This window comes from Carex rostrata, chromosome 8 (genome assembly GCF_964058835.1).
Source record: "Carex rostrata chromosome 8, lpCarRost1.2, whole genome shotgun sequence".
Taxonomy (NCBI): Eukaryota; Viridiplantae; Streptophyta; class Magnoliopsida; order Poales; family Cyperaceae; genus Carex; species Carex rostrata.
The window spans coordinates 13,672,608-13,687,742 of NC_135925.1; the positions used below are offsets into that span (position 1 = coordinate 13,672,608).

At 35.4% G+C, this 15,135-nt stretch overlaps 1 protein-coding gene across 2 annotated transcripts; it reads left to right on the forward strand.

The window, feature by feature from the left end:
* The first annotated feature begins 3,345 nt into the window (after nt 1-3,345).
* LOC144557808 (DNA-directed RNA polymerase 3B, chloroplastic-like) lies at nt 3,346-15,135 on the forward strand. Of its 2 annotated transcripts, XM_078306415.1 has the most exons (20): nt 3,346-3,914; nt 4,741-4,874; nt 5,485-5,697; nt 6,413-6,537; nt 6,965-7,034; nt 7,477-7,535; nt 8,017-8,134; nt 8,620-8,733; nt 9,120-9,251; nt 9,997-10,147; nt 10,592-10,857; nt 11,606-11,656; nt 11,773-11,843; nt 12,171-12,255; nt 12,424-12,576; nt 12,984-13,058; nt 13,163-13,252; nt 13,595-13,642; nt 14,056-14,274; nt 14,538-15,135. In XM_078306415.1, exons 1-20 carry the CDS (start codon nt 3,398-3,400, stop codon nt 14,646-14,648), a joined length of 2,802 nt encoding a protein of 933 aa, XP_078162541.1. In that variant the 5' UTR covers nt 3,346-3,397; the 3' UTR covers nt 14,649-15,135. The 2 variants fall into 2 exon arrangements, with proteins under 2 accessions (XP_078162541.1, XP_078162542.1); XM_078306416.1 differs by lacking the exon at nt 3,346-3,914 and having other exon boundaries at nt 4,746-4,874; nt 5,525-5,697.

The following is a 15,135-nucleotide window of genomic DNA, read 5'->3' on the forward strand; positions in this document are numbered from 1 at the left end:
GAAATTTATGAAACTATAAAAAAATAAAGATTTTCTATCCATCTAAAAAATAGTAAAAAAAAATGTAAAATTTATTTTGTAAGTACATATTTATATCACGTTGAACGGTTTAAATCAACCGTTAGAATTTTAAAAACAAAAATATTAATTCATAATACATATATCAATCCGCATTATACATAGTACCATAGTCTCACTCAATGTTTAAACCGATAAAAAAAACGATTCGAGCACAAAAGAATTCGAACGAGACAATAAAATAATAAATATTTGACAATAAAGAATTTAAATTGGCCAGTAAAAACACAGAAGAATTAATAGTACCGTTTTTATAATCTCTGCTAAAGAAAACAAGTATCGAACATATTTCATGGCGCTCTCCGAATTTGTTCACTTGCATATCAACAATACGAATATACTCTGCGCTTTACTTGATCTGTGAATGGAAATAATCTCTCAAAATATTTATTTTCTTTTGTACCGCGGATTATAATATACTATTTTTATCAGTCCAGTATTGTAAGCTGCGTATTGTTGTTATGATCAATCAATTTTTATCATGAATCGTATGCAAATAAATTTTGTTTTGAAATATTATAAATATTTTATATATTTCTTTGAAAATAGATGGAATACTATATAATTTGATTTATTAGAAAGATTGCGACAAATAATCCAGATCAACATTTTTCAGACCGGATTTTTTTACGGCTGTAAGAATTTTTTTTTTTTTTTTTGCGTTATTAAAAAAAATAAAAATATTTTGAATTTGAGTTATCGAACCCGATTCAAAAGTCACTTCTGAGTAAATAAATAAAATAATTTTCTACCCATTCTAAAACCACAAAATGATTTTGCGGATATAGGAATTTCAAAATCGCAAAATTATTTTGCGAAAATGAGTTGATTTTTCGCAAAATAATTTGCGGTCTGGACAGAATGGAGCGTAGATTTTCAAATTTCGTATTTTTTTTACAGCAATAAAAATTCGGAAAAAAGTTGGTACAAAATATCCTTTTAAAATTTTCTTACTTGTATTTCTCCAGCTCTAAAGACGTGGCTATGTAACTAGTAAATATTTTCTTTCAAAATTATAATTCACCGTTTTATCATTTTTTTCTTCTCAGAGCTAAGTAATTAATCGTCCCTATCTCCGTCTAAACTTTCTAAACACGCAATATATGCATAAAAAAACACTATTTTTTTCTTCTCATTTTATCTATCGCGAACCTTTTTTCTATCGAAAATATGATCAACCAATTTGTTCTTTTATGTGTAATTGTGTATACATACACCCATTGATTATGAACAACAGCGTTCCTTGTATTCATGGATAATCTTCTCTCATTACTCCAACACTCCAAAATTATTTTTCTTCCCTCCTAGTCATACATAGATAAACTATTTGGAGACACACTGTACTTAATTTGAGAAATTATGCAAATGGCGTCGTGACATTCTCTCAGTTTATATGAAAATCAGACATCAAGAACTATCTGTAATGGAGAAGGGGGTGTGTTGATCTATTTTCTATCTTATCAAAAGAACTCTGTTAATTTTGTATAGAGTCTCAAAATTAGAAAGTTCACAAATTTCAACAGTTTGAATTCATCGTTTGAAGCCAATTCAATAGATTTTAGAGTTGAGTTCACAAAAATACTTGGCGAACTTAAAAACACCGTAGTTCCACTCGTTTGATAGTATTGAGAAGTATATTAACAACGAACTCTACAAAATATATGTACGCAGTTCAAATTTTATCATATAATTTTTTTTATGTATTATGGTAAAAAAGTGTTAACTTCTTATTTCTAAAAATATATAAAATTATAAAACGACGGTTGAAGTCATGGAGACAATGTTGGGAATCATAAAGGTCAAACAATTACGTCTTATTTAGAGATCAAACACTTACATCTCATCTAAGGGTCAAACACTTATATCCCGGGGAAAAAGAAATAATCCCCACCTTAACCTAAGGATCGTCCTGTGCCAAAGAGACTCAAAATATAATCTTTAGTGCGGAATACAATACCTAATTCAATGCTGTTTGCCATGGAATATCCAAAGCCTATGGTGGAGCAACAACCGTCTCCGTGAGCGCGAGACAAGACTCTTGGTGCCAAGATTTCCCTCCCGCCCTTTTGGTTGAATCGTGGATTAAGTCTTTCAAAACAACAATATTTGCTCTTGAGAAATCATCTCTAAATCTCTAATGGATTTCTCCTCTCAATTTTTTGATGGTGGAAGAAGGGAGAAAACACTTAAAATTCTATATAAAATAACCTCTCTTCATAATTATAAGTTGAGTTGGTTACCTTATGCCTTGGGGACCCAACCTTATATAGTTTTACACATCTGGCACCGCGAGTGCGTCCGCACTAGGCTTGGACTTTTCTGCGCTGAACTTCAGAAAATCGCCTAAGTATTGAGTGCGTCTGCACTAGGCTCGGACTTTTTCTTATGTTGTCTTGAAATTCCAAAAAAATGGCTAAGTACTGAGTGCGTCCGCACTGTAGCTCAGTGCGTCCACACAGAGTTATGAAAACAGTTTTTGTATTTACAAATCTCAGAATCAGTCCATCAATGATTTGATATTTGCCTAAATTGTTTTTACACATTTATGGACCACATCATATTGAATACATAGATTGTCTAATATCTTAATTTCATATTAGATAACTTTAATTATAACAATCATATATGACAGTAAACAATTCATAATTATATTACATATATGCTCAACGTTGGATTATGATCCAACAGATAAATGTCAGATTTATCGAGAAAAAATGTTGTTTTTCTATTTCTATTTCAAAGATTGAAATGGAGACTAAAATCAAAATGGAATTGTAACACAGTTAGTTAAAAAAATATTTCAAAGACTGAAATGGAGACTAAAATCTCTCAACAGGATGGTAACGGGCGTAGAAGTCGGGCCTGTTTGAAGCCCTAGACCCGATCATTTGACTCAAATTTTCGGTCCGATCCATTCAATATTTGATGGTTTATCATCGGGTCTAAAAATTCGAGGACATGTTCGTATTGTTGCATTCTCGATTAAGTTTGGACCTGTTCAATTCAGTCCCAAATAGTTCATTTTTTTTTTAAACAAACAAACAAATTAACTCGTAGTATTAAGTTGTTAATTTCATTTTTTTTTTATGAAATTTTATATATTTTTAAAATTTCCTTTTTAATTATTATCACGAATCCCGACTCAGAGCAGGAACCAGCCAATTATAACGGCACAAGCATTCTACGTAAAAAGTTGGTAAAATTTGCACGTGAGAATAGAAGTATCATATAAGGGCCAGGGGTTTAAGGCTTTAAGCCCTCTATCCACTTGAAAACCTACCCTCTCAGAGTCAGACCTCTAAACCCTCTCCATTCTTTAATGGCGGAGTTCCCAATGTCGACCACCACCTCCTTGCTCTCTGCCCCTTTATGGCATCTCCCCAAACCCTCTCCAGTCAAACTCAATCCTAAACGCAGGACCTCCGTAATCCTCCGGTCACCGCTTCGGTCGTCCCTCCTACTGTATCCGCCACCAACCCAGGAAGCTACTCAAAACCTAGATTTCTCAGCTGATATAATGGATCTACCGTTGATTCACTGGATATCGCCTAACTTTCAACCAGCCAAACCGAACCTGAACTCCATTATAAAGGTTAAAGAGGACTACGAAAGCTTAAGGAAAAGGCAGATAGAGGCCGAGACACAGGCGTATGCGGAGGCGCTGAGGGAGTACAAGGAACTGGAGAAGACTATGCTGGAGAAAAAAATGGCACCAAATTTGCCATTTGTCAAGTCTCTTTGTCTCAGCTGGTTTGAGCAATTGAGAGATGCTATTGAGAGAGACAAGCAGGAGCAAATGAGTAAGAACAGGAAGAAAGCATATGGGTATTATATAGGTCAGAATTAGAACTTCATTGAAATTCAATTTAATTTGATCCAGCAATTGTTATGTCATACCCAGTTTATATAAATTTCACACTTAGCTACAAAACCCGAATCCAATCATTTATGCTTCGACCAAATCAGTCAAGCCACCGTTAATTTTATTTTGCTCCAATTAGACTAGCTTAAGCCTCAATTAAACAATATGGATCCTAGGTTGTGCAATGCTAGGGTAAATGAAACCCTTCTTTGCCTCAATTAAGCATAATTCAGTTTCAATAAACCCGAGCAGGGCCCTCTTAAACTCAACCAAGCTGCAGCCGACTAAGCTAAGCAGCAACGATGCATGACCCTCAATCTGACTGGCAATGCAATTGAATAAAACCAACACAAATAAAATACAAAAAGTCAATTGATTGTAGACAAACCAGTAGTCAAAAGAGGAGTGCCTGTTCAACCATTCTTCATTCTTATTTCAATAATTTTACTTCTATCATGTATAGTTAAATCTCACCTTTATCCTTCCAAAACCTCAAAATGCCATGTATATCCTATATATGGATAAGTACATGCTGGAAATCCCTTTTTTAAGCATGTGAAACTGCTCCCTGTAATTGTTCCTTTGAACTCTTAGGAGAAAAAGGAAAAAATGTAAAAAGGAAGCTCAGACAAACCTTCCTTTTTGGCATTTTTCCTGGCAACAAAAGAGCAACAGAGAGAGCTCTTTTAGCATGTTTCGAAGAAACTATGTTCGAGGTGCATGGATGAATGTGATTTTTCTGTCTTGTGGTAGTGCAGACAAACATGTCCCTTTATTTATACCTAGTATCTATTTTACAGATGTGTTGCCATCAGACAAAATGGCAGTGATAGTGATGAGTAAGGTAATGGAGTTATTACTGCCACACAATCTTGAAAGGTCGGTACCTTTGGTCCAGGCGGCGCTCAAAATTGGTGCGGCCATTGAGCACGAGGTAATTATTTTTAGCTTAGCATGATCTTTTCTAGCTTCCATCACTTCTAACACCTGGTATCTTGTCGTAATGTCGACTACCCCCAACAGAGTTTGAGATATGCAAATGTTGCCAGCGTTTAAAATGGTGTGACTGAAAAAATATATCCAGAAATAACCTTACTTTTCCTTCCTTTTGATGCTGGATTGCAAGTTCATATGATAAAATTTTATATATAATGGACATCTGACTAAGTTTATAGGAAGAAATTAGGCAATTTTGTAACTTTTTTGACTTGACATTTGCTGTCATTTGCATTTATCTTGCAAATTCCAAAATTGGGTCATGTTTGCTGCTTGCAAACATGAGAAATGCTGGGTATTATTATTAAATATGATAAAGTGATGTTTGCAGGAGAATCTCTTTCTCTTTCTGAAAAACTAAAAAATGCCTGGCATTATGCTTCAACCCCATTTAATTTTATGATAAATGGACATAATAAAGTGCAATAACAACAGACATATTGGTATGTAATAGATACCGGCATCATACTTATTTATCAGTGTGTGCAGCTCGATTGGTAAACACCAAGATTCAAGCAATTTTTGGTCTTACATTATCCTGCCTACAGGCTAAGGTTCAGGCATATCTGAAAAACATTAAAAATTCAGAAAGCCCAGCACATGAAGAGGAAAAGAAGGATAGCAAGATACTGAGGAAAGAATTCCTGACACGCAAGAACAGGATTTCTGCCATGATCAAGGCGAGAAAAATTTGTGAGGTCCAAAAGCTAATTAGGGATGAGCTTGAGGTAAAGCCCTGGTCAAAGGAAATCCAAGCACAGGTATACTACTATGTACCTTGTTTTTTTATTTTTGTCTAGGTCAACAGCTCAAACATTAGCATCAATTTTGCATATAGGTACTGCTCCCACCGAAGTGGCACTTTATGGTGCTGTTCGGCAAGGGAGGATTAAGCCTCCTTAAGCTTCCTTTTACCTCCTTTAGCTTCCTTAGTCGCTTAATCCTTCTGAACATCGATTCCTTTGTAAGGATTAAGAACCCCTCCTTTAACCTCCTTTGCCCGAAATCTTAATCCCAATCCCTGCCTGGACCTTAAGGAACCTCTACCTCTGGATTAAGCTTCCTTAGCATCTACTACGAATTAAGGCAACCAAACATGAGCTCCTTAGCACGGATTAAGATTTAATCCTACTTTTGTTGCTGAACGGCCCCCTATATGCTTAGGTGCTCTCTGCCCTGATTTAGCAAAATTTCCTAAACAGCTTGAAGTATACCTCAATTAAACCTTAGTCGTGCAGTTAAAGACCATAAGGTTAATTTTCCAACTAAAAGAATCTAATCCAAATATAAAAAATAATATATGGAAGAGTGTTGGACAAAAGGGTACCCCGAAATTACACTAGAATTATCAGTTTGATTCTTTTCTAATTTTTTTTTTCTGAACAACCTGAGTTATTTGTTCTGAAGTGATGTTTTGAAATAATGATGTGTATACTTGAAGCTAGAAATGTTACTAACCCCCTTTTTCTTGTGCAGCTGGGGACCAGATTAATAGATTTGTTAATTGAATCAGCATATATACAACCACCAGTGAACCAAGATAGTGCTGCTTCATTTGAAATTCGACCTGCATTTAGGCATTACATCGCAAAAGCTTCTGGGTATGGCTATTATGATTTTTTCTTTCTTGTATTGGATGAGAAATTATATTTGTTTTCTTATTTTTTTATGCTTTGTTTTTATTATCTCTGCACTAATTAGCTAGACAATTTCGAAGTAAATTTGTTATATTGCACGATATAGAATTAATCGAGGCAAAATTGGCTTAAGTTGACGTTTAGTTATAGCATCTAGGGTTTAATTGGGCTGGACTTGGTCTCATTAGATCACCTGCTTGAACCAGTCCATGCCACCCTCATTAGGTGGCACATTGCTGATCCACACTGATCAAAGCTGTGGTATTTGGCCAATGTGATTGCTCTTTTATGCCTTCCTACTTTGTGTGATCGCGTCTGCATCATAACTAAAATGGTTCAAAAACTAAAAGGTTATATCTGTGTTGCTCACCATTCTCTATTTTAATTCTAGGAGGGTAAGATATAGTCAAGGCATGCTAGAGTGCAACTCGTTGGTATATGAGGGGCTTGACTGTACCGGTGTAAGCCTTTTGCTTTTCTGAACTGATTCTATGGTTCTTGGTTTTATTTGGGTATAGTTCCTGATTATGACTTTTTGGTATTTTGGGTGTTTTTGTGTGTTTTAGCTGGTAAATTGGATTAATTATGCAAATTTGATCAACATATTATACCAGTATAATCAATATTCGAGGGTGTGTTTGTTTGTGTAGATTTAGAAATACTCAAATTTGGACCTAATATAGCAAGCGATTGGCCACCCTACTGTTATATTGTGCCTTAATCATGGTAAACAATTCAGTCTCCAGTACAATAATAATGGGAGTGATAATCGTTTCTTGTGCTGGAAGTTGGTGATTATGGCTTGATGAAATTCTATTTTACCACCATGCTGCACTAAATTATGGGAGTTGATGAATTTGCATGGAAATTTCTTTTTCTTTAATTTAAGTTTTATTCCTGCAGGTTAGGCACACAGTGATTCCACATCTCCCGATGTTGATCCCACCAAAAACTTGGAAACGGTATGATCTATATATAAGTGCCATACGCAATTTATTTCTCCTCTTGGTCATGTTTATCTATCTTACTTGAAGCGGATGTACACAACAACGGAGTAATCCAATTTAGAAACAAAAAGTATGCCAAACATTTGAACGTAATCTATCTTTCTTGTTTATATAGTACATTTACGTGTTAGACTACTACAATGCAAATACTGCATTAAAATCAAGCAAATAGCAGATTAGGTTTCAAGTTCTGACAAAGCAAGTTTTGGAGTGGCTTTCATCCTTTTAGGAAAAATTGATAATTGTTTTCGACTTAAATTTTGTTTATCAACTGGGTATGAGCTGCAAGTAATGCTTGACTTGAACTTTTACGTAATCCATTTGGCTTAAGTCAAATAATAGTTGTACAAAAGGTTAATTTTTTTAATATTGCGGAACAAATGGTTATTTTGTTGTTGAATATGCATATATCAATTCTCTTTTTTATCATATCCAGGTACAATGAGGGCGCGTACATCTCCTTCCCATCTTATGCCATGCGAACACGAGGCTCGAAGGATCAGCTAATTGCACTAAAAGTTGCTCCAAAAAACCAGCTTGATAAAGTTTTCAAGGTTATTTCTGACGCAATTTTGCACAATTCAAAATTTTTGATAAATTTTTGCATTGTATGTGTAGGTGGACTGCATAATAGGCACTTGTAATCTTAGCAGTCCAAATTAATTTCTGTCAATTTATGGGTTATCTATACTTTGAACATGAAAATTCATACTTCTATGCTGCGCTGAATTATTTTGAAAGAATTACACATCAGAATCTTAGGATAGAGCAGTGAGTTTAGATGGTAAATATGGGGAAACCAAAGTGGTTTTGGGGCAGTGCAAAATTCTGCTGACATAATTAATGTCAGAAGTTGGGAAAGACATTGTAGAGAGCTGTAGTGTGCTTCATATCTTTCTTTGTTGAAATCGGACTCCCAAACTTCTAACAAAAAGAGGAGGCAACATCTCTACTGTTGTATTTTCTTGTTCTTTCCTATAAACACATATTTCGTTCATCTGTACTTTTTTTATTTATGTCTTGCTGTCATCTTTTGTAGGCATTGGATGTGCTAGGGAGCACAAAATGGAGAGTAAACAGAAGGATACTAGATATCGTAGAGAGCCTTTGGAGTAGTGGTGGAAACATTGCCGGTTTGGTAAATAAGCAAGATGTATGTAGTTCTTGCATAAAAAATCTTGTGTATATCAATTATGTTTGGTAATATCATTTATACCGCTTAAGAAATTACAAGAATATCATATTATATTCTGCTGTCAAGAGAAATTTGGCTGGTAACAGCATTTCAAAAGCTAATGAGATTATGCTATTTGCTTGTAAACTTTGAAATAAGAAGTGGCAGAGTGGTAATTTGGAAATACATTGAAGTAAATTTGGAGGAAGTGCAGACAATATGTTTGTTGTATTGAGTCACATGTAGATCTCTTATGTTTCTGGGATTTGCATGACATTCTTCTTTATTTATTTGCACGACATTCTTCTTTATTTATTTGCATGACATTCATTACTCATGTCCCTGCCCCCTCCTTTCTCTCGTAGATTCCATTACCAGAAAAGACTCTGACAAACGATCTAGAAGAAATCAAGAGATGGAAATGGGCCAACAGAAAAACAAAAAAGGCCAACAGTGAGATGCACGCTTTACGATGTGATACTGAGCTTATACTTACTGTAACTTCCCTTCTCTCTTGGTTTTTAGCGATGTTTCCATCTATTAAGTTGTTTTACGCATTTGTGCAGCTTGACCAGACTTCACTGAATGACATGACACTTGGCCTGCAAGGGTACCAAGGGTGTTCCCTGATTCACCATGCTTAAATATTGCTTTCTTTTTTGGTCAAACATGAAGATTTAGAATTCAAGATTCTTTCAGCTTAAAGAAGAATCTTAATCCCTACCGTTCATATTTATTATTGTTAATAAAATCTCTGTTTGCCTTTAAAAAAATAGAAAGAAATTCGAGGTCCAACTAAGCCTTAGTATGCAGCTGAATAGTCGAACACTGATTTTTTCTGCATATAGGTATCTAACTACATTTTTTGGAGTAAATCCAAAGATGCCCTATGCTGTTGCAATGCATCAAGATTTAAACCAATACAAATACTATAAACATCTTATATTTCTCCCTAAGACCCGGAAGATGTTATGTGTATCTCTCTCCTTCTGCTAAGTTCTCTAGACTGACCCAAAATAATCCTCTTTTCTTACTCATTTTTGTGGAGCTAATGAACGGGTAAGAGGGTACATGCCTTTGATTTTATCTTGGAACATTTAAAAAGTTGACATTTTCCGATGTTTTCAAGATAATAATACATTTGGCCAACATTCATCAGATAACCAAACTTTTTCCTCCAAATAGTTGATTCCTTTCATCATATATGAAATATAAACTTTGGTGAACTTCGGTGCAAAACAGGTTGCACGTAAGATGTGCCGTGAGGAGGCGTTCTATTATCCACACAATCTTGACTTCAGAGGCCGTGCCTACCCCATGCACTCTCACCTGACGCATCTTGGATCTGACCTCTGCCGTGGCCTTCTAGAATTCTCCGAGGGAAAACCCCTGGGTACATGTTACAACTTAAAACTGTAGGATTGTATAATTTAGGATTTATTTGGTATACGACCTCTTACAGAAGTAGTAGTTGAAACAATTTTTGGGTTACATCACATTAGGATTGAAATTTCTTAATTTTGCCCTTTGGATTGATCTTCATTATTTTTATCCTCTATGTTGGGCCTAACATTGTGTAATCCACCTGCAACTGTGCGGCTTTACCAGAATTGTCCTGCTTGGCACCGATGCAAGGCGGCTAATACAACACTCTTCCATTATGTTATCACTGCAAACTCATATTACGCCTTTTGGGTCTTCTGATTTTGTTGATTTTTTTGAATTTTGATTAGTACTCGCTTGTCTAAGAATTTGTCATTGTTGAGTTTTGATTAGTACTCGCTCTTCCATTTTTTGAAGTTTGCCTATATTATCTACAACTTATTTTTGTATTTAGGTAAATCTGGCTTGAAATGGCTTAAGATACACCTTGCAAACCTGTTTGGGGGAGGAGTACAGAAATTATCGTACGACATGCGACTAGACTTTGTTGAGGTGCACTTACGGGAAGTGTTCGACTCGGCTGCAAATCCGATACACGGTGAGAGGTGGTGGATGAAAGCCGAGGATCCATTTCAATGCCTGGCTGCTTGCATTGAGCTTGCTGGTGCTTTGAGAAGTGATTCACCTCATACTTATGTTTCACACCTCCCTATTCATCAGGTAATATTGTAGATCTTTCGCAAATTATACCCATCAACTTAATGTACATGTGCACAGTACCCAAAATGTCTTATATTTGAAAGTAGTACCTTTGATATTTTGGGTTATATGCCAATAATCGCCAACCAACAAGAGTTCAGGCTTTGGACTACCGTAAACTGTTTGTATAATATATTCAATTTTACCCCACTTAACAATGAGCCTCTTTCTTATTAAAAATATATGAAGGGATTTTGACACTGTAAATAAAGAAAGAATGAAAACTGTGACAAACTGACAATATAAATGAAAGGAGGAATTGATCTCCAAGAAAAAAAATATACTCTTAACATGTACAAGATAAAATATGATACATGGTTGTAAACACTTTCAGGCCTCCTAATCTAACAAATCCATTTCTTTAGTATAGAGAGAATTCAAGATGTATAGAGCAGAAACAACAGCAACCTGCATGTATTCACACTAGTCTAACCTAATTAGCTGCTAACAGGATTCATGCTTTTACATATAGATACCCTTGCATGCTGCATTGAACCTATGCTGCATCTGTCTTGGTCTGGAATCTCCTTTTTCTTTCCATTTTTTAGTGCAATCTTGCATTTATTTAACCCTCATCCCACGGTTTAGTTGGTTTGTGATAACCCTATAAGTGTGGGCCATGGTGGGTGTGATAAAGACAAATGGTGAGGTTAATTTGCAAACAAAGTAAAACTGAATGCCTTATTAAATATTTGTGGTTTCTTATTAGGATGGTTCATGTAATGGCCTCCAGCATTATGCCGCTTTAGGAAGACATGCTGTAAGCTGCTTCTCTCTTCACTGAATATATTCTTTGGTTGATTTATCTGGGTTTGTTTACATTTCCTTAACAGTTTATCTTTTGGCACGTGTTGATAAACATACTGCTAATTGCAGCCAGAAGCAGCGACAGTTAACTTAGTTACTGGAGAGAAACCAACGGATGTTTACTCAGGAGTAGCCGCCAGGTAAGGCCCCCTCTTCTCTCCAAAAAGAAAAAAAAGATTAGTAACAACTACAGTTAATGAATAGAGCAAATGAAAAATTAAAAAAGAAGTTCTAGTTCAGATGACTGGAACTTTTGGTATCAATTGCAATTGAGTAATGAATTTTCGTAATGATATTGTACCTGTTGTTCAGTTTGATCCATTTACATAGATAATTTTGTGAAGCTTTGTTGTTTAACAAAAGGAATTTAAACTACAATGATAGCTTCTAGTTTTGAGATGTTATTGTTGAAATAAAAATATAATCATACTGACTTTCATTTGTTAATTTTTGACAATAACTGGAAGGGTGTTGGATACAATAAAAAAAGACTCCATGAAGGATCCTGCCACATGGCCATCGGCTTCTTTGGCCAAGATCTTAGTTGATCAGGTTTTTGTTATTTTATTTTACTTGAATGTATCTTTTGTAGGATTCAAGATTACCACTACTCTCTAGTCTTATACACAATATAATGTAGGCCTGCTTGAACATTAGATTGGCCCATCTTTGGCATGTGGGTGTTATCTATAATTCTAATAATGTACCGGCCTTTTCTAGGTGGATAGAAAGCTAGTCAAACAGACAGTCATGACTTCAGTTTATGGAGTCACATATATTGGTGCAAGACAACAGATACGAAGGAGGCTACGGGAGAGAGGTTTGATTGATGACGACAGAGTACTTTATAAGGCTTCCTGTTATGCTAGCAAGGTACTATCACGTGAGATGCTTCAGAAATTAAAAATATATCTTCTAAAACTTCATTGTTGATCTTTTTAATACTATTGACTACCCCCCTATGCAACTATAGCAGTTAGCAGTGTGTTTTCACTGAATTAGGGGGAGAGGTGGCTTATGGATGTCTGATTTTTGTTGTTTGTTGAGCTGTCATCACTCTTATTTGTTTCCTGAAAGCAATCCTGAGTGGATCTTCCTCATTTCCAACAGTTGCCTTATAATAGCTGCCTTATTTATTAGTGATGATTTTGAGGGGATGTTATTATCTGATGAAAAGTTTAAAAGCAGACTAGGGGAGGGGATCAGCCTGGTGCATTATTCCAGATATATATATATTTTTTGAAAATATTTAATAAAGGTTTACTGATTTTTGGATGAAGTTAACAATGAAGGCTCTGGGTGAGATGTTTCAAGCGGCACGCGAAATCATGAGTTGGCTCGCAAAATGTGCTAAGGTGCCCTGCGTCTATCTGTAACATTTTCACAAAGTTACACTGTTAGATATTAATATAGTGCTTTGCATGACACTCGAGTTTTTTTTTTTTTTTTTTAACAATAGGTAATAACTGTAGAGAATAAACCAGTGAGATGGACAACACCACTTGGTTTACCAGTTGTGCAGCCATATCGAACCATCAAGCAAATTCGTGTAAGTTTCTTCTCCTCTAATTCTCTCTTGAGTTCTTTTGAGAGTTTCGTGTAGTACTTCAATAAATTGTTTTCTGCAAATGGAACCAATATTTCACTGTATTTACTCAAAATTGAATATCATTATTTGATGACATGACCAATAGTGTATGCTATTACAGTATTACTAATGGTTGACTCTATTGAGTTGAAAATGTTTTGGTCACTGTTCATTTTATCTACCCTCTATTTATTGTTGGTATCCTCTATTAGTTGTTAGAGATTAGTTTTTTTTGCAATCAATTAAATATGTTTGCCAGCATTTAAAGCAAATGCAAACCAACTAATTTTTTTTCTATTATAGTTCTATACGTCACTCCAGAGAATGGCAATCAGGGGTGAAGGCGACAAGGTAACAATGATAAAATTTGAGCATTTGCATCTCTAGTACCAAAAATTTTCCTCTTAATTTTCTATAAAGGTCCATAATACCAAACTGTACAGCACTTACCTACTGTTTTTACTTGACAGGAATAATACCTAGTCCATCCATGCATATACAGTCATGCCCCCACTAAGCTAAACTAAAATCTTAGCCAAACAGAATTCTGAAATTAAGTATTTAACCCTCGCCTCATGCATGTAAATATATGCGAGTTGAACAATAACAATTTGTGATATAGGCAGGAAGACCTGTAGGATTAATAATTCTCCCTGACTAAGAGACTACAATTGTGTCATGTACATGCTATTAGAAGTTCCTAATGTCATAATCTTTGGATATATTGTATTTCTTTCCAGTAATTTGCGCAAGATCATTTACAGGTTTCTAAACAAAAGCAAAGGACAGCGTTCCCACCGAATTTCGTACACTCACTGGACAGCTCACACATGATGATGACTGCCACGGCGTGCCGAAGTGCCGGCTTGACTTTCGCTGGGGTCCACGATTCCTTCTGGACGCATGCATGTGATGTCGACACCATGAACAGAATCTTACGGGAGAAGTTTGTCGAACTCTACGAAATTCCCATTCTAGAAAATGTATGCTTCTTTCTTATACAACTCTCTTATTAATGTAGGGTAATATCACTGCACTTAGTTATTGAAGATACACCAAAGTGTCCCTCCTCTCTCTCTCTCTCTCTTTTATCCATTTAGCTATATAGACCTAGGAGTAAATTTGTAACTGTTGGCACGAACTAGGAAGAAAAGGGGGTTGACAATATTTCTCATGTTGTCGTATTGTATTTATATTATCCAAGTTGTATCTTATTTATTTCTTTTCTTTCTTTTCACTCTTACAGTTGTTGAAGGAATTTGAGGAATCCTATCCTACATTAGAATTCCCTCCTCTACCAGAAAGAGGCGACTTTGACTTGCGACATGTGCTCAGCTCTCCTTACTTTTTCAACTAAGTAACAGACACATGGTAAATCTCTTTCGATCTGCCACAACTTGCAAGCAAATCCACTTTCCGAAATCTGGAAATTGCATGAAACAGACAGAACATGAAGAAATAGACCATGTGGAGCCAACCACTTTCCACTGACATGATATGGCTATTGACCAATTGGCGAGATACAGTTCTACCTGAGACATGATTCATATTTTTTGGTTGGTGCGTGAGGTGCATTTGAATCTCATCTGTGCACATATATAGAAATAAAGAAGTGTGCAATTGCTGGACTCTTAGAATATATCAGAATTGTACAAATTAGTTCAGAGATACAAGTGTCAATCTAATATGATATTCTTTCCTCTTTTCTTCTTTTGTATCTTTGTACTGTTTAAATTAGATGCATTGTTTACACTAGGGACTTTTGTACTGTACAAATATAGTGTGTAGGATAATAGTCATTGATTTTGTTTATTACAAAATAGGATCTTTGTAAAGTTGGAAAA